General features: G+C 36.5%; 2 protein-coding genes across 11 annotated transcripts in view; one reads left to right on the top strand and one right to left on the bottom strand.

The window, feature by feature from the left end:
- The window catches only part of AKAP9 (A-kinase anchoring protein 9), a 102,652-nt gene that overhangs the window by 35,426 nt on the left and 46,721 nt on the right, over positions 1-20,505 (top strand). For 7 of the 10 annotated variants that reach the window (XR_014943640.1, XM_015853357.3, XM_085540604.1 and 4 more), the window contains exons 4-12: positions 9,190-9,243; positions 9,649-9,819; positions 12,388-12,543; positions 13,277-13,474; positions 14,243-16,690; positions 18,204-18,417; positions 19,090-19,169; positions 19,593-19,731; positions 19,821-19,918. Coding sequence is in view for 9 of the 10 variants with exons in the window: in XM_015853357.3 (XP_015708843.2) it covers positions 9,190-9,243; positions 9,649-9,819; positions 12,388-12,543; positions 13,277-13,474; positions 14,243-16,690; positions 18,204-18,417; positions 19,090-19,169; positions 19,593-19,731; positions 19,821-19,918 (3,558 nt within the window). In the remaining variant the exon portion in view is untranslated. The remainder of the gene's footprint in view (positions 1-9,189; positions 9,244-9,648; positions 9,820-12,387; positions 12,544-13,276; positions 13,475-14,242; positions 16,691-18,203; positions 18,418-19,089; positions 19,170-19,592; positions 19,732-19,820; positions 19,919-20,505) is intronic. The other 3 variants (XM_085540606.1, XM_085540605.1, XM_085540609.1) reach the window with 2 other exon arrangements.
- Positions 4,121-6,640, bottom strand: LOC146762136 (uncharacterized). Its single transcript, XM_085540612.1, has one exon. The coding sequence runs from the start codon at positions 5,875-5,877 to the stop codon at positions 4,390-4,392; it is 1,488 nt and encodes a 495-aa protein (XP_085396738.1). The 5' UTR covers positions 5,878-6,640; the 3' UTR covers positions 4,121-4,389.

The raw sequence follows: 20,505 nt of genomic DNA, 5'->3' as shown, positions 1-20,505 counted from the left end.
GAGACTCAAAATCAATTGATTTCTGTTTTTAATAGCAGTGAGATTATCACATCGTAAAGTCCAATTTCCCAAATAGGTTCCAGTAGAATCACGATTTTCAACACAATGAATATAAGTATTGTTCTCCAATCGTGTATGAGCCAATGATAAAGCATGAGTGGTAAAATTACTTCTTAATATTGTTGTATTTCAAATATGACCAATAGTAGTATTAACATGAATAGGGATACCAATCAAATTTACTCCATGTGCTACTGATCTAGGTAAGGCTGAACAAATCCAACAATCACTGACATTTAGATTCTGGGCAAACGATTGCATTATTGATACATGAGAATTATCTGTCCAATAACGATAGTGGCCTAATTCATAAGAGACATGTGGCTGTAAAGACCTTCGGTGTCTCATCTGCTGAGTATATCTACTTGTGTCACGCCAGGACATAGGTCCCCATTTTATCTCTTGCCAATGTGTATGAACTAATTTAAACCCGTCCCGAGGGTACGCAACGGAGAATTTATGACAGCACGAATTGTTGAAGCCGGGGAGCATACCCACACACCAGATTCCAGTACCACTGCTTGGTTCTCTAAAATTAATATTATGGTTAACCCATACCGCTCGGAGCCGAGGAGGAGGTACTCTGGGGTATGAAGGGTAAGAAAATCGTGCTCTAATGCAAAAACTAAAATTAGCTCGAGTACTACCGGGGATATACCATCGAAATGTGCCAAAAGGGGTTCGGACATTGTTGAGTTGTAATAAGTCAGTATTTCTTTCTCCTTCTATGATGAATTCACGCTGAGTCGTAGAAACCTCTTTCGTTTTCAAAGTTACCTGATGTCCAGTCAAAATGTCCCGATAGGAGAATTCATACTGGTACCGATGTCCTGAGGCTATGCAGACGAGGAAGAAAAGGATGCAGAGACCTTTTTCACATGAGTATGATGGATCCATGCCTCTTTACCCTTGACCTTGATAGCATAAAGAGAAGTTAACAATACACAATAAGGCCCTTCCCATTTGGGCTCCATTTTATGTTTCCGTTTAAACACTTTCACCATTACCATATCTCCTGGAATAATATCATGTACTTTAACATCTCTTGGTAATCCTTGATAACAATAAGCATATTGCTGAATTCTCTTAAAAGAATCTTGTAAATACAACAAATATTGAGTAATATTCTCTTCCCCTTCCAAAAGTGCAGTTTTTGCTGAGACATATGTTCCTGGTACTGCCACTACTCTCCCAAATAAAACCTCAGCTGGACTAATTTTTAAAGGCTCCCTAGGGGATGTTCTCAAATCCCATAAGACTAAAGGTAATGCATCTGGCCATTTGAGTCCTGTTTGTGACATTACTTTGCCTAATCTATCTTTAATAGTCCTATTCATTCTCTCTACCTTTCCGGACGACTGTGGATGATACGGTGTATGTGCCGCCATAGTAATTCCCAGTGTCTTTGACAATTCGGCCATCATTGAGGAAACAAAATGTGTTCCCCTGTCTGAGTCTATTTCTTCTGGGACTCCGTACCTTGGAATTAAGTCTCGTAACAGAATTTTAATCACAGTTTTTGTATCATTCTTTCGTGTAGGAAATGCTTCCACCCAGCCAGACAAATGATCCACAATAACTAACATATATTTAAATCCCAATACTGGTGGCATTTCAGCAAAGTCAATTTGAAGTTTCTGAAAAGGATATTCAGCTGGAGGTCTCTTCCCTTCTTCCATCCTGGGTCTGGTTATCCCGTACTTTTGACATATTTCACATCCTGCAGCAATTCGTCTAGCTGCTGCATATACTCCCGGTGCTATCCACAAACGATCAATCTGATTTGCAATATTTCCTGGACCGCCATGGCTTCTATCATGATACCACCTTACCAAAGTTAGCAAATATTTATGCGGTAACATAGGTTTATTACCAATCATCCAAATCCCATCCTTTTGAACAGCTCCCATACGCATCCACACCTCCAGTTCCTCGTTATTCATTTCTGTATAAAGTGTCTTAGGGTCCGATAGCAGTGGTATAGTTTGTACAGTCATAATAGGAACACTATAATTAGGGTGCACAGCAGCTGCTCTAGCTGCCGCATCTGCAAGTTGGTTTCCTTTTGCTAACGCATGTTTTTTAGAGCTGTGTGCAGGTATGTAAACTACAGCAATCTCTCGTGGTTCTTGTATAGCCAGTAATAGGTCATTTATTAGCTCACCGTGAGCTATTGTTCTCCCTGCAGAGGTCAGAAAGCCTCGCTCTCTCCAGAGCATGCCGATAGCATGGCAAATTCCAAAAGCATACTTTGAGTCCGTGTATATATTTACCTTCTTGCCGCGTGCTAATCGTGCCGCTCTACAGAGCGCAATAAGTTCTGCTCCTTGTGCTCCCAACCCGCTTGGGAGAGATTCTGCTAGTAGAACAGTTGTCTCAGTTGTCACAGCAAATCCGGTGTATCGCTTTCCTGCAATGTAATAACTAGAACCGTCAGTAAACAAGTTTAACTCAGGCTCTGTTAATGGCTCATCCTTTAAGTCTTCCCTCGGTCGTGAGACTGAGTGAATCACCTGCACACAATCGTGTTTATTTAGCTCTCCAGTTGAATCAGGGAGTAAGGTGGCTGGATTCAAAGGTTTTGATCGCTCTAAGGTGATATTATCAGCTCGGAGCAAAATGACTTCATAGCGGTGAGCGCGCTGTGGAGAAAGGGATTTTTCTGCATACCTTTTAAGCAAGATTTCTACTTCATGTGGAACCTTTACAACCAGGGGATGTCCCAAGACAATGGTCCGGACTTTCTCGGTGAGTTCTGCCGCTGCAGCCACAGCTCGAATGCAATAGGGAGTTCCCCTCACAACAGGATCTAATGACTGTGAGTAATAGGCGACAGGCCGCTCGTAAGGTCCAAATTTTTGAACTAAAACTCCTTTTGCAATTCCTCTTGATTCGGTAACATATAAGGTAAACGGCTTACCATAGTCGGGCAGTCCCAAAGCCGGTGCGGATACCAGCGCCTGTTTAATAGCCTGGAAAGCTTGCTGCATTTCATCAGTCCATGGTATCGGTTCGATGGCCTGGTCCTTAGTAGCTTCTTGTAAAGGTTTAACAATTTCACTATACCCTATAATCCATGGTCGGCAAAATCCAGCCTGTCCTAAAAATGCCCTCATCTGTTTCTTTGTGATTGGCCTAGGTACTGCTTGTATAGCATTAATTCGTTCTGGATCAATTTTCCTTACCCCTGAAGCTAATACATACCCTAAGTACTTTACCTCAGGCTTACAAAACTGCAATTTGGAAAGGGAGACTTTATGTCCTTTTTCATACAATTTATTACATAAATACTTTGTGTCTTCTATGCAAGCTTCTTTTGTTGCACTAGCAATAAGTAAATCATCAACATATTGAACCAACACAGATTTTTGAGGTAAAATAACATCCTTTAAATCATTTTTCAAAATCTGTGAGAACAAAGTTGGTGAACTCGTAAACCCCTGAGGTAATCGAGTCCACGTTAACTGTTTCCCTTCCCATGTGAAGGCAAAGATCTCTTGGCTTTCCTCAGCAATAGGTATACTAAAGAAAGCTCCCGTCAGATCCATTACAGTATACCACCTGGACCATTCTGGTATTTCAGTTAATATTAGTGAAGGGTCAGGAACTACAGGGTGCAGGGCTTCAACATGTTCATTAATTGCTCTTAAATCTTGTACAAAACGATATTCAGGGTTCCCGTCCTCATCCTTTCTATTTTTAGAAACAGGCAGAATAGGAGTATTATATGGACTAATAATGGGTCTCAATATCCCTTCATCAATAAAATACTGAATTTGTTTCTTTAAACTAGGTAATGCTTCTGTCGCAATCGGGTACTGTTTAATTGAGGGCGGTGGTCCAGCTTTTGTCTTGATTACCACTGGTTTTGCAGATTTCAAAAATCCTATATCCTTACTACTATGACTCCACAAACCGGAGGGTATGTCTTTTAAGTCATCTGGAATTTCAATTTTCTGTTTCTGTTCCCTTTCTACAGCTAGTACATTCCCCAAAAAGTAAAGTTTCATCCCTTTTGAATTCAAATCTAATTTAGTGCCTAGTTCTCGGAGGACATCTCTTCCTAATAGGGATATTGGAGAAGTGGGTGAAATAACAAACTGTGCCCATGTCATCCGTCCTGACAAGGTTACAGGCAGTGGTTTACTCAAGTATTTCTCTTCTACTCCTAAAACTCCCTTGATAGTAACAGTTTCTAGTGATTTTTCAGGCAAATCAAAATTTAACAAACTTAAAGTTGCTCCTGTATCTACTAAGAATGTAACTTCTAGCCCATCTACTTCTGCGATTACATGACCTTCTGGACTCAGAGTAACAGCCATCCTCCTGTTATTGCGAGTGAGTTCGTCGCAAGCCTCCCACTCCTGAATCTATATGAGGCCCAGATGCGTCTGTCACCGGATAACCCTGGGGGGTTAGAAAAGGTCGAGGTCTGAGGGGGCATTCTCGCTGCATATGTCCAAAATTTCCACACCAATAACATACAATTTCTCCACCAATCTGGGGTGGAAATCCTCGTCTCCTTCCCCGATTTCCTCTACCTCTGCCTCTAGCATTTTGCCACCTATTCTGTTGAGCCGACTGAGAAATCGCAGCTGCCAAAAAAGTCATATCTTCTCGTTTTTCCTGCCTCTCACGTTTCCTCTCGGTCTGTCTCTCTCGTTCCTGTCGCTTTCGCTCCTCATCCTTCTCTTTTTGCATTTTCTCCTGTCTCTCCTGATCTCGCCCATTGTATACAAACGTAGCAACAGATAATATTTTTTGCAACCCCTCTGCCTGCCATCCCGGCATATGTTTCTTAAAATACTTATTAATATCGGGTGCAGCCTGATTTACAAACACACTAATCGCAAGCGGCTCTTGAAAAGTCTGCTCTGTCATACCCCCATACTTAAGTAAAACAGAACGGAGTCTATGCCAATAATCACTGGGATGTTCATCCAACCGTTGCTGACATTCCTGTACTTTGGACCAGTTAGTAACCCGCTCGACACACTGGCGTACAGCTTCTAGCAAACCCTGTGTAGCCGTTCTCCAAGCCTGAAGCTCATCCTGTCTAACAATATTCCATTTCGGATCAGCTATGGGCCATACAGGTCTTCCTGGATTAGTATTTGATAACTCTCTATCCTTAGCCATGATCTTCTCTCTCTCTTCTACAGTAAATAATTCCTGTAACAGAGTCTGTATGTCCTCCCAATTAGGTTTATAATCTCTGAAAATACTAGACAACATCTTAGCACATTTTTCCGCATCCTCCCTTAAACGCGGCATTTTCTCTTGCCATAGCATCAAATCTCCCGGTTTCCAAGGCTGATGTACTGCTGCTGCTAATAGAGGTGGTACATCAGGGCCGGTATCAGGACCAACCCTCGGATTAGAATGAAATTCAATAGTCATCGGATACTGCCCCACTTCTTTATTATTTTCATCTTTTTTCCGATCAGAATTATACCCACCCTGATGTAATTCATCAAAGTATGCTAATAATTCAGTTTTACTAGTAGCCTTCCCCAACTTAATTTGATTTCTTTTATCAGCCCAATTTATCCACACATATAAATAATCCATTTGATAAGGATTTCTATCTTGGAGTATTCGCCGCATGGTAGCAAGACGTTTATCATCAAACGTCCCCTCAGGTGGCCATGCTTCGTCGGGACCAGCCCCACGAACCCGGGTTAAGAATGGCCAGTCATCCTGACACAGAGTGATCACTCGCTTCTTTTTTAACCCCACAACACCTTCAATCTTACTCCAGTTACACAAAATTTCCTCTAAGGGTGAACCCTTAATTATAGACGGCGATCCCCCCATAACTATTCTCCAAATAGAAATCCAAGGTCCAGTGAGAATTGCAGCCACTCTGTAATGAGGAAAATAAACCTCAGAAAAATAGAACCCCAAACCCCCCAAAAATAATAGGCCTCGGGGACTTGAACCCCAAAAATAGGACTCGAACCCTTAAAAGAGTGGATGCACTTCCCCCTGGATATAATAAAAAATTTAGGCACTTACCCCAATCAACGCCTAGAGTCCCATCTGGGGTGCCAAACTGTTGCAGAAAGGAACCAGGTCGAGACTCGAACTCGTGGGTACTCCAGGGTTGATTTTATTAACAAGCTCAGTGCTCAGGTGAAACATGCATACAGAGCTTGGGTCACTCCTAGTGAATGACCCTTAAGCTTTACAAATGTCCTATATTTATATGTTTAGGTAAACATTACATCATTTATGTTATTCATTTCTCGTGATTAATCAATACATCTTCAGTCCTTCTTTCTCGTGTTTCATCCTAGGCCCAGGCTTCATGCTTCACGTGTTACTCTTCTTTTGAACTTGTCCAAAAACTCATTATCTTCTTTCATCCGAGCCATCCGGGCTAGACCAGTCCATTCCATCTGTCTTATGGTTAAACTATACATTTTAACTGATTAACTACTAAATAGCAATGTCAGCACTATTATTGTCTACCTCTGCTGTTTCATAACTTCACAATACTCTAACACCCCTACATGGGTCATGGTTCAGGGCTATACAGGGGATACATGAGTAGCATATTGGTTGAGAAATTTACCATTTTTCCTAACAAATAGGTTAAATTATTTTCATGCATTTGGATATTTTTACATTTTGCAATGAGTGATCAATAAGTATTGATTTACATTAAGCCCGAGCTTGCAGTATATAAGGAGAATTCTCTCTGGCATGGACATCATAGTTACCAGTAATAATATAGTGTGTGTAACTACTCAATGTTTTTGAGGTACGCTTTTAAGTATTCCAAGGTCTAAGGAACATTAGCAACGGAGCGTTGAATCTGTAGTCAAGTGCAGTGATTTCATAAATTGAATCCTGACCTCTGGTGGCAATTGTCATAAATTGCTGCCTTACTTAGTGATGGAAGCTGTTTTTCCTTGTATTTTTCTGAAGAAGCTTGTGTTAATTTGCCTAAGCATATGTATTTACTGATGCAAAATAAATAATATATATATCTTTTTTGACTAGAATATACTACAAAATGTATTTCATATGTTATTATATTAGTAAATATTATGCTTTTGAATTAGTTTGAAAATACAAGCAAGGAAGAAAACCTGAAGTTAAGATTTCTTTTGGGGGACTTTCATAACCCACACGCCATATGTTCACCCAAGCAGTTGCTTCTGTGTTGTAAAATTGTATTTTTCCTTACCTTGTGGTTATTTTTTAATGCAGTTATATTCTGAGCTCATTGTTCCTTGCTTCCATTACCTTCCTTTATCTTACGTGGTTTGATTTCTTCTTGAAACATATAATTGTATTCTGGGAATATGTAATTAAGCACATCATAAGAAGTTAAGGTATAAGGAAATTTCAGAGTTAAAGGTGAATTGCAAAGCTTTAAAAAAGGAAATTAAAATACTGTACAGACTTATAGAAAGGAGAAGGTATGGGGTAATAAGCAGAGTCGACTAAGGTGTAACTATTACAGCTAACAACAAGGCTTCTTTGACATGAAGCAGCATTTCTAAAGTTCCAGGCAGTTGTTTTGGATATGTCAAAACCTCATTTAATATTTTTCTATAGAAATCTCAGTTGCCAAGGAGTCTGGAACATCTAATGAAGGCTTTTATGTCTGCCCTAGCAGCACTTGTTATAAAGCATGTAAGAGGCACTGCTCGTTCGACACTGAAATGATTCGTGGGAAGAGAAGTGCATCCACTTCTTGGTGAGGTAGCTTACAAGCATCATACATTACCTCTCTATTAATTAAGTCTGAATTAAATGACAGTTAAAAAGAAGCAAAAAAAGTTTTAATCTGGGCCATGAGCCAGAATCCAAGTAAAGACATTAGTGCCAGACACTGCGTATAGACACTTGTATTTCTGAATGAAGAAGAAACATCTAGCAAAACACAAATGATGTGCACTGCCTCCATGAGTTCTCTGCACTGATGTTTGCTGAAATCTTATTTAGTCTCTCTAAAATAAGGTGGCAATGACCTCCTTTTTATTGAGGAAGTCAGGAATTGAAAATGACCATGTGTGTCAGCTCTGCAAATTCAAAGCTAATACAGGATTATTCTTTCTCTTAATACACATTTAATGATGATATTGATCCCATTTATTGGAGTACGTTTTTGTGTCGGGAGAGCATATTGATTTGCTCAGGTATAATGGTCCTTTGTAAATAAGCCATAATCATATCTGGCAGTTATCTGAGCAATATAGCCCTTTTTTTCTTTTTTAATGTGAACACAGTATTCAGATGAGGAACAGTATGTTTCCTTTCCATTTCTAATTATTTTATTTAAGACTCTAATGTGATACAGAGCTCTGAGGAGAGGCGCAGCTTCTCTTGCTTTCTTGTTTTAAGACATTGGTCTGAGATTTTAAAAGCCTGCCTCCCTGTCTGACAGCTTATCATGAATACAACAGAATATTCCTTTTATCTTGACTTTTTAATTATTATTTTTTTATATATAACTACAACTTTGACTTGCACTTACCTTTTGGAAATTTATCTTTATTGGTTTGTTCACTCTGTAGAAACGAAAATCTTACAGAAGCTTGATTTGAGTCACAGTGTTAGGTGACTGAAAGGATTTTTCACAAGTCTTATGTTGAATGTGCAGTTCCTGCTCCGATTCATTCTTAAGAAATTCCTTCAGGCTCTGAGTGTCAGTTTATGACACTGCCTTTCATCTGTTGCAGAGATGTTGGTGACTCTTAGGAATAGTAGATTTGGGGTAAAAAAAACAACAACATGTTTTTGAAAACAACTATGTTTACTAATATTTTTAAAAACTAAATGTACAATTCAAAATGCAGCGTTACTACAGATAAAGCTTTGCATTGACCTTTAGATCTGAATTCCTTTGTTTTCTATGTATGTTTACGTGTATTTTGGTTTTGGAAAGTAGTACCTGTTTTTGTGATTTTGGAAGGGGGTGTTACCTGTTGCTTGTGCCAAATTCAATTCCAAAGTCTTCCAAAAAGATATTTTGTATTTCCAATGAAATAAATTTTTACAACATAAGAATTCACATGGTTCTGCAGGAACCACCATATAAGGTTCAAACAAATTAAAAACAGAAGTCAAGCTTTATTGCACATAATAATATATTTAGGAATTGTCTTTATACAGGTAAATGGTTGCAGTTTTGTGACAAGAACAGCTATACCTACAGACTTGATCAGGGTACAGTACTGCAAATTGAATTGTGATACTAATAAAGAATACTAAAAACCTCAAACAGTTCATTTTGAACAAAAACTGTGTTGTTGACTAATACTTTTATCTTGCATGCTGTGCTCTGTATCTACATTGCTTGTCATATGAATAATGTTTATCTGTAAACTTCAAATGCAAAATGTTTTACTACTTGTACTAAGGCTAATATTACAAAGCAGAACTAGAAGAATGCTTCATGCTTTTGAGATGTGGATTATACTAACAAAGGAGGTTGCCATGGCAATAAGGTCTTCAATGCAGTACTATTTGTTAATGTTCTAAGATGCCATTTGATACAGAAATTGATATTTGAGTTTACTTATCTTGATAAAGCATAAAAAATGGTATGATGAGGAACTTGGATTAATTTAGGAAGAAGAAATTGGAGTTGGAGAGATTTGTTCAGAGCATGGAATGCAGCACTCTCTGATGCAACTAGAGGTGATGGAGAATGAATTGGCTGGGAAACAACAAGAGATTGAAGAGCTAAACAGAGAGCTAGAAGAAATGAGGGCAGCATATGGTACAGAAGGATTGCAACAGGTATAATTACCTTATGTTGCTTTCTGCTTGCTACTCGGTTATGTGCAAAAATGCAGTGTCACCTGAAAGAGTTCACTCTTAATGGCAGGTGTTCAGAATGCAGTCAGTGTGTGATATAGAATTATATGTAATTTCTTTTAATCATATACCATGTGTTCTGTTATCTGAGTGGCATTTCCATTGTGTGTCCTTTTTCTCTATATTTTGTGACTAAAATTTCAGTGTTCTTTGCAGTGGCTTGCTTTGGCTCAGAAACAGAAAGATGATTTTCTTCAAGAAAAGTCCTAATTCTTCCTTTATTGTGCAAAGACTCCATTTCTTTATTACCTTCTTGTTCTTGAAAGATAAAAAATAAAAATATAAGGTTTTACTTCTTAGGGAATGGTATTGCTGAGTTGGTCCTTGAGCTAAAAAGGTGTTTGTCAGACTTCACAGTCTGAAATTACAGTGCCATTGTGCCAGGATGTTCTAAGAGACATTTAATAACTTGGGATTGTATGGAAATATTTCTCTAGTTAGAAATGCCATTGGTGTCGAACATTAGATTTTAAAGTGAAGAATGTAAAATAATTTTTCTTCCAGTTTAAGAAAGTACTACGCTCTTTAAAGTCAGTGCTATGTCATGCTTCATGTCTTTAGTCTCTCCTTTAATTTGGATTCAGGTCATCATGGTATGCCTGTCTTTGCTCCGCAGAATTCTACAGAACACCAAAATTGTTTTAAAATTGAGTCATTTTTGCCTTCATTATTGCTATGCAGTTATAATTTTCTGCTGTTTCCATTTGTATTTTATCTGTGAATTTGTATTTTATCTGTTTTCCACTACACTAAAGTGATCTTTGAGTGGTTACCTTGCAAGTTTATCATTGCTTTGTCTGTTGGTGAATCCCTGGTGTTGCCTTTTAAGTCAGACTTAGCTTCTGATTACTGTACCTTGTATCCATTGTGCTAAGCATCATAGTCATAATTGCAGCATACTAAAGAACATGACGAAATTCTAGTTTCAAACAGTGGTGTTAGTAGCAAAGCTACTGTTAGTTTTACATGAGGAAGTTTAAAGTGGAGATCTTTGCATTTTTAAATTACTATGATTACTATTTTCTAAAGAAGTTAAAAAATCTGTTTACACTGGTTGCAGTACAATAATATTAAAGATTGTGTTAAGCTACAGTGTATTCTTCATGATAGCGGTTCAGTGCTTAATATCCCTGCTGAGAAATGCATACAGGGTATGTTTCAGAAGAAGCAAAGAGTTCTTAAAAAGGAGTGGCTGCAAAAAAACGCCATGTGTGCATTATCTCTGCCTGCTTGTAAAAATAAAAACAGTTGAATAGAAGAAATTGGAAAGGAAGATGTAACAGCGGGTAGATATGAACAGATAAACTTACTTTTGAATTCCACTGAATCCAGATGCAAAAGGAAACACATGATACACTTTAGAATCTGATCTATTCCTAAACTTTCTTTATGGTAACAAGCATCTGGTATTTCTGCTACATCTGTGCCTTTAAGTTAGGAATTCTCCACAGTGTTCTGAAAAGAACTTAAAAGATTTTTCTTGAGTTCTCATAGTTTGGCACGTTTAAGGGCCTCTTGGTTTATATATCCCATTGAAAAATATCTCTTACCTCTAAATCAGTAAGCTTTATCTGGAAGTATTATAATTTTACTTCAAGGATTGGCATATGATCTGGAGAGACTTCTTTTTGAGAACATAGTAAGCAAAATAGTTGGAGAAGGCAATGGATGGTTTAAGAAATTTTCAGAGTAGAGATGAAGCATGTACTAGCCTTGAAGGAGCTCAAATTGACAAAGTGACTCAAAAGTAAATAGCGTGTCTATTTATGTATTTAAATACAGTCCCGATTTTTATTGTAGGATTTCTGACTACCTGGATTTTATGTTACCAAAGGAAAAAACAAAAACAAAACCATAAAAGCCTTGCAAGGGAAATTTTTTCTGTCCTTTTGTCATTTCTTCATCACTACAAACGACAAAAGATGAATCTATTAAATACATTGCATCAGGTGTGCGACTTGAGCTAATTTTCTCGTATAGTTATATGAATAAGTTCTACAATGTAAGTAAGATAGTGAACAGCATCTATTTTATGCCCTTAATACAATGAATGCAGTCTATTGCGCTTTTAGTGAGAGATGGCATACCTTGCATTTATTGTGGGAAGAGTTTGTGGACATGAATAGTTGGACGAAATTGCTGATACTTTATTATTAAGTACCTGGACTGTCTTTGTGATGGTTTGTTTATGTGACCATTCTCTCTGGATTTAAAGCAAATTCTAAATTTGACTTCTCAAAAGCTCAGATTTGGTCTTTTGATGAGTACGTTTATGGAGAACTTGTACACTGCTGAATGAGAACAAACAAATGTTTCTAAAATACTTACATATAAGAGTTTGTGAAAACATAAATTCCCTGGTATGTCTACATTACATCTTTTTAGTAGAGTGGTTAGGGAATATGTATTCCTTCTTAACAAGAATAAGTGAGTATTTTTTCTATCTGTGGGTTTGATGTGTGTTACTAGTTTAAATTTTATCTTTTGTAGCTGCAAGAATTTGAAGCTGCTATCAAAAAAAGAGATGATATCATCACTCAGCTTACTACTAACCTACAGCAGGCACGGAAGGAAAAGGATGAAACTATGAGGGAGTTTTTAGAGCTAACAGAACAAAGCCAAAAACTGCAAATTCAGTTTCAGCATGTAAGTTACAGCACTAATGAGGTTTATTTGGGTTTGAAAATGCGTGTAATTTTGGAGGATACAAAAATAGCTGATTCCTGAAGAAGCAAAAATTTGTGATTTTGTGTTTTTGGAGACTTGGTTCCTTGGTATAAATCTGTAGTCAATTTAACCATCCCCACAGTCATCATTATAGAAGATTTAAAATAACAGAGATTAGTCTGTTTTCTCTCCTACTCGTTAGTAATAGCTGCCAATAAATACTGGATGATGACAGTTACCTTGAGGAGAAAAAGCTCATGTTATTACTCTTCTTAAAGTTTTGGGCTGAAATGCAACCTGTTTCCTTTCTTATCAAAACAGCCAGACATTAGTTTTGATGGGTCGCTGCTTAATGCTGCAGTCGTATATTTTTGGGTAAAATCTGCATTTTGTGTTCATTAATTTTAATTACCTAAGTAATTAATTCTGTTAATAAATTAAAGTTGGATTTGGGAAACAGTAATCACAAATAGTTCATCTCACCATTTGCGATTTTTTTGAAACACTGCTGTCCTAGTTCACTGTAAAGGAATGTAATATTAAATACTTTTATTGATTGTAATAATATTTCAGTACCTTGTAAGAGATCTACTAAAATGTTATGGTTTTGTTTGTGCTTATGAGATGGAATAAGAAAGTGAAAGTAAAAGCTGTCTCCGCAATCAAACTGTTTCTTATAATCTTTATTTATTTGTTTATTAATACGTACAAGTTACAGGCAAGTGAAGCCCTAAGGAACACCAGCCACAGTTGCACAGCGGCTGATTTATTGCAAGCCAAGCAACAGATACTTTCACATCAGCAACAGCTTGAAGATCAAGAGGGTCTACTGAAGAATTACCAAAAGAAAAATGAAGAATTTGAGGTTCAGATAGCAAATCTTCAAGGCATGATCAAAACATATGAAATGGTACATTCCTTATCAGAAACATCTTTGCTATTCTGTTTTTCAGGATCCCAAATAGAATTGTATCTTTGCTATTCCGTTTCCTTTTTGGGATTTTGTAGTCCCATTGGACCTTTTTTTTTTTGGACCTTTGAAAGGGCCACATATATTAATTCACACATTATTTATGTGGAATTTTCAGCTGAAGTGCTTATGTCAACAGTATGCATCCTGTTTTTAAAAACTGCAGAAAAATTACAAGAATCGTTGAAACTGTACAGATCAATAAAATGCCTTTATTAAATGGCGTTTTGTTAGAAAAACAATTAAAAAGTTTAAGAAATTTAAAAAGCTTAAAAGATTTTCTGTGGTGAGGAATGAATTTCTTATATACATAAGTATTGTCCATAATTGAAAGCTTAGAAGTAGCTAAAAAAAATTAAATGCTGTTAAAAATGAGAAAAAAAGCAAAGCTTTCAGGAAATATAAGTGCAAAATAACTTTTAGAATAACATAGCACAACTACACAACTAGAAAAAAAATGGAAATGATTTATTTTATGTTTGTTTTTGCTGAGATTTTTTTTTTTTTTTTTGCATATGAAAGGAAAAAGTCACGTATCCCAAATGTACAGAAATCCTTTCAGAGAAGGCAACAAATAATTAATTTATTTTTATAAATGATCTCTAGCTGATGATATTATCAAGAAGGATGCAGTGTTTTGATAGCTAAGTGTATAAATGTTCCAGTGCTCAGAAAAGGAAATAAAACTGTTTTTGCTCCTTTTTTAAGGAAAAGCAAAGAAATGAGGAAGAAGATTTGAATAAACTACAAGAAAAAGAGGCATTAGTTGAAGAGCTGGAAGCAAAACTTAAAGAAGAAGAAAAAAAATCATTTCAGCTTAAGGAAAAATTATCAGATGTCAGTAAATTGCACGAAGAATTAAAAGAACAAATTTCACTAAAGAACCTGGAGATAAGTAATATGAGAATTGAACTTAGCACCTACAAACAGAAAGAAAGACAATGTTCTGATGAAATAAAACAATTAATGGGAACTGTGGAAGAACTACAGAAACGATGTTATAAAGACAGCCAGTCTGAAGCTGACATTGTGCAAAGGATGGAATTAGAAACACAAAGGAGACTGGCACAACTTCAGGCTGAATTAGATGAAATGCATGGCCAGCAGATTGTACAAATGAAGCAAGAATTAATTAAGCAGCATGCAGTGGAAATTGAACAACGTCTTGCGCAACAAAAAGTAGAATTGGAGAAAACTTCAAGTCTATATTTGAGTGATAATGTTAATAAAGATCAAATGCATTTAATGAATGTTAAAATTAATGAACTGAATGTGAAATTGCAAGATGCTGATAATGAAAGGGAAAAAATAAAGCAAGAACTGTCACAACAAATGGAAGTAATTTCAGCAGAGAAGTCTCTTCAACAAACTAAAATTGAAGATCTTTTACAAGAACTGAATTTTTCAAGGGAGCAGGTTCAAAGAGCCAAACAAACTATAATGGATATGGAATGTAAGTTGAATGAAGCTGAAAAATATCAGATTGTGATTGAAGATCTAAAAACTCAGCTGGCTTCTGCCTCAGAATTTAGGAAGGAGTTGGAGCTAAAACATGAGGCAGAAGTCACAAATTACAAAATAAAACTTGAAATGCTAGAAAGAGAGAAGGATGCGGTTTTGGACAGGATGGCAGAATCTCAAGAAGCAGAATTAGAGAGGCTGAGGACAAAGCTTTTGTTTAGTCACGAAGAGGAGCTTTCCAGACTTAAAGAAGACTTACAAAAAGAGCACATGGTGAACATGGAAAGCCTTAAAGATAACTTGAATATGCACCATAAGCAGCAGTTAGATGGAGTGAAAAAAGAAATGAGCCAAAAGATAGAAGCCATGCAACTTGAAAAGGACAATTTAATCACGAAGCAAAACCAGCTGATATTAGAGATTTCAAAGCTTAAAGATTTACAGCAGTCTATTGTAAATTCTAAATCTGAAGAAATGACACTTCAGATCCATGAACTGCAGAAAGAAATTGAAGTACTTAGGCAAGAAGAAAAAGAAAAAGGTACTCTTGAACAAGAAATTCAAGAGCTGCAGCTTAAAACTGAATTGATGCAGAAACAAATGAGAGAGACAGAAGATAGCCTTCAAAACAAATGTAGTGAACTTGAAACGCAGAATAATCTTCTTCAAGGGGAAAACAAAACTCTTGAAGAGAAATTAAAAAGCATGTTGGTAATCTCTGAAGAAAATGTCATTTTGAATGACAGTGTGAGTTCTAAGTCAGAAAATTTGGATGTACAAAAAAGAATAGAAAACCTGATTACTGAGAATGAGCAACTTAGAAAACAAAATATTCAACTCCAAGAGGATGCTGAAAGGCAGAAAAGTGCATTTTTGTCTACCGAGAAAGAACTTGAAGCTAATTACAAAGGGCTGCAGAAAGAATGTGAAAGTCTTCTGAAGGCAAATAACGTGTTGGAAGAGAACATGAATAAGCTGGAAGCCGAATACAAAATCAAACTTAAAGCTTTGAGTGAAGAAATTCACCATCTGCAAAGCAATAAACCAGTTTTATTTAAAAGTAGAACTTCCAGTTTTGAGGAGAGTAGTGAAAACAAGGTGTCTAGGGTGGACACTCTTGAGGCTGGAGAAGTTGTTGAGAAAGATGCAACAGAACTTATGGAAAAGCTCGAAGTTACCCAGCGTGAGAAACTGGAACTATCCCTGAGACTTTCTGATCTTTCCGAACAGTTGAAGTCAAAGCATAGTGAAGTCTGTCATTTAAGTGAAAAGGTTAAATCCTTAAAAGATGAGAAGGAGGAAGTTCTAGCAAAATGTAAAGAGCTAGAATTTATAATTAGCCGTGCTAAAAGAGAAAATATTAGTAATACTGAACCTCAGACAGAATGCTTTAAAGGGAAAGTAAAAGAGACTGCTACTCCAGCATATGAAAGTAGAAATCAAACATCTGCTCCAAGCAATGAAGTTGGTGAAGGAATAAATGTAAGAGAAAATCTGGGCTCTGGTAAAGCTATCAGTCATCAGGTTACAAAAGTACAGAAAGTTCAGCAAATGTCGAAACCGAAACAGCCAGCTTTTGTAGAACATTTGCATGAGATGACAGACAGGCTGACAGATGAAACATCATTAATAGCCATTACACAGACTGAAAATAATCATCTTCAGCAGCAAGTGAATGCACTAAAATCAGAACAGGTATGTTACATAAAACTGTAGAGAAAGAATCATTTACCTATAACAACTCTTAGGAGCTTGCCCTTGGAAACTTGTATCATATTTTGCCTTATAACCGCTTTAAACTGCATATGCAAGATGATGACACAGAGCAGCTAATAGTTTCAAGGTATTGTATGAATGACTGGACCTGTAAACTGCAGTCAGTATATAGAAGGATGCTATTTTTCGGTGAAAGGAATATCTCTCAATTCTATTCAGTTAAATCAGCAACAACAAAACAATAGGGAGGAGAAGACATTTAGAGCACTTCATCTTTTGATGAAACGTGTGATGAAAACTTAGTCAGAACACATTCTTTTCATCTATGATTAGCTTTTCAGCTCTTTAAGTACTCCAGTAGACAATACATAGAGTGATGCTCTTGACTTTTTCAGTTTTCTTTTAGCAAACTTGTCAAATAGTAATATTCTTCTGTCAAATTTCTTGTGTATGTGTGGTTATCACATCTTAAGTAATACGTCCAGTTCGGATTGTGGAGGGAGATATGGATTTTTAAAGGACGTGGGAAGATGGTCTTAACTGAAGTTTGTTGTTCAGTTCAGTCAAAATAGGCTGGTTCTCAGCTGAGATTTCAAAACATGTAAAGGCCAGGCCTTCGTCGTGATATCAGCTTTTAGTCTGCAAGCACTGATAGTCTTGCTGGAGTGGTTTAGGTTATTTGGGAACTCATTCTACCCAAAGTATTTAACATCACCAGTGTCCATTGTAGCAGGAGCTAGTTTTCAGCCACTCCAGTCTGTAGAACAGAATAACATAACTTGTAAGAGATATCTGGAGATCATCTGGTCCAAAGCCTACTCAAAGGAGGGCCTGCTTTGTTCAGTAATTTAAAAAAAAAATGTTGTGTGTTTGTTACATTTGAACTTATCCACAGATAGACTGAGGTAACAGCAGACTGATCAGGTTGCTATTTAAATTTCTTCTTCTCCATTTCACTGTGGTTTCATTTGAAATCAGTAAACAGCCAGTCTCCTGTTTGGCACTTACCATACCACCTGCAAATAAGGTGCCATACAAAACAAAAGTACAGTTTTCAAATGAGATTTTCTGTAGTGATTCCATAGAAAATAGTCTGTGCTCAAACAACCTCAGACGTACAAATTTTCTACCACAGAGTATCTGTGAGGAGGTAGTTTGTTTTTTTTCAATACGAAGTGCAATGTGTAAAGGTCATTGTTGCTTACAACTTTCTTGCCCAAGACAGGAACTGAAACATTTAGTGTTTTTTACTTAATTTGTCTTTTTGTCACTATTATTATTTTATTATCATAAGTTGAAAAAGTGTCTCAACTACTTTATAACAGTTCAAGTGTCCAAAATGTGTGTATTTAAAATTATTTAAAATATGACATATATGAAGCATTCCATTCAACATGTTAATTATTAATTTCAGAAATTTACCAAGACTGGACATTCTTGTATTCTTTTTCTCTTTTTTCATTCTTTGTAAAGTGTGTATTTTTATTCAAAGGCTGATTTGCAGCTACAGATGGAAGCACAGCGCATTTGCCTTTCCCTGGTTTATTCAGCTCATGTAGACCAGGTCCGTGAGCACCTGAAAGCTGAAAAAGAGAGTGAACTTTGCAGTCTTAAAGAGGAGCTTATACGTAGTCATTTACAAGAGATGAATGATCTCAAAGAAGTTCATCAAATGGAGCTCCAGACCATGAAAATTCAAGCAGCAGGTAACTTGAGAAAATTATAAGAGTGTAGCTCTTGATAGGAAATATAGATAGTGTCTTTAAAATAAAATAAGCACAAGACTTTGGGGGGGAGGAGGGGAAGGTACACATGGCTGTCCAATAAATTATTTTCAAAGAACATTTTACAGTGTTTTTTGTCATAGTATTTTCCCATTATAGATGGTTTATTACTGAGGATATTTAAAGAAAGGATAAAAAGAATATAAAAAATAGGGATGGAAAGTATTACAGCTCATGTTTTGCTATTTGTATTAGATCAATTAATTGCAAGGAAATATGTAATATATTCATTTTCCATTTGAATTATTTACTGCAATATTAAACAAATGCGTCATGAAGATATTTTTAAGCTTGTTTCATTCAGTGGTCTTTAAATTTATGAATTGGCTTCCTGTCCTATTAAGTAAGGTTTAAAAACGTTGTTCTTTGCCTTTTTTCTCCATGGGATTCTATGTTATCAGATTTATTTTCTGTCTCTACAACTTACGTCACTCCATTATTTGCCCTTGTGTAATTTTTTTTGCATAATAAGTTATTTGCTCTCTTGTATCTTTAAGTAATGTTTGATATTTCTAGAGTTCATTGACACATGAAGCTATTTGAAAATTTGTTGTGCATCAAGTGTTTAATAATATTAATTATTTGTATTCATAGATGATGAAGTCTCATCTTCTCAGAGACTTATAGAAAAGCTGAATGAAGCTATAAGTGAGGAATGTTCTAGGCTCATGCAGGTAAGACTTAACTAAAAGCTTTTTTTTTTTTAGCATAACACTTGGAAATGAAGAATTATGTGTACAGTGAGTCATCATGTTTTTCTGCATCAGCTTTAACCTGCTCTAGATGACCCTGCTTTGTGCGTCATCTTTAACGTGTTTTCTTTGCAGCTTGTCTTTTTGCCTTGATCTCTGAATACAAACTTAAAATAATGTTGCAAAAGTTTTTGCATTTTTTTCCTAAATTGTTTCATCTCCTTTGCTGTAGCAAATTCTTCTAATACTAAGTTTTAATCTTCAGTGCAGTGTTTTTCAGTAACTAAATATTGTGATCAAATGTTGAAGATTCTTTTTAGCCTTTGCTCTAAGGTACCAGTATTTCCCTGTTTATACATTTATAAACAATTCTTCACTTTTTTCTATGTTTCATTTGTTGTGCAGACTTTCTCTGATAGTTGGAATGAAAAATCTTCAACTGTGATAGAAGCTGGTGATAGAGAACAGGATATTTTCAATAGACCTGCTGCTGAAAAGGAAAACCTTGATATAGAATTAACAAGACACAGAGGTCAAATTCAAGGTAATGGCATTATGCTATCATTGTATTAAAGTTTATGATAAAATGTTCATTTTATTTTGTTTTAATTCCTTGATGATTGTTTAATTTAGCTATGCAAGAACGTATGGAAGCACTTCTGCGTAAGATACTGGAAGAATACAGCAGGCTAAGAGAACTTCAAACACAGTTGATGAAGGATTGTAAACAGGTAATCTTTTTATAGTGTTGCAGTCTATGGGCCTTTAATTTGTATTTGTTCCACAAATTCGTCTTGAAGTGAAAGAATGTATTTTAAATCATGTTTATGCCTCCTGGTTGAATGACATAGCAATGGTATGGTAAGATAAAATAAAGAAGACTGCTGCCTGTGTCACAGAATCATAGAATGGCCTGAGTCTGGAAGGCATCTTTAGACTTTGCCCCTTCCAACCCCTGCACAAAGTAGTCAGCTCAACCAGGCTTCCTAAAACAGTTTCCACTTGAGTTTTGAGTATATCCAAGGGTGGAGACTATGCAGCTCCAGTGTGCAACCTTCTTTTCTCCAGGCTACCCAGCTCTCTCAGACTCTTACTGTAAAACAATTACTCCAAGCTCCTCATCTTCTTTATGGCCCTCTGCTGAACTCTGTTTTTCTTGTGCTGGAAAGTGCAACAATGGAATAGGGAAATACCAGCTCCCTCATCTTCACAGCAGTGCTCTAATGCAGCCAAAGGGGCTGCTGGACTTTTGTCTTATTGGAGCGTTGCTGGCTTCTGTTTAACTTGCTGTTAAGGACCCAAACTCCTATTCCATTTA

Source organism: Coturnix japonica, chromosome 2, assembly GCF_054131305.1.
Source record: "Coturnix japonica strain WE chromosome 2, WE-NBRP24, whole genome shotgun sequence".
NCBI classification, from domain to species: Eukaryota; Metazoa; Chordata; class Aves; order Galliformes; family Phasianidae; genus Coturnix; species Coturnix japonica.
The sequence above is the reverse complement of the archived record's forward strand: the minus strand, read 5'-3'. Positions and strand labels throughout refer to the sequence as shown.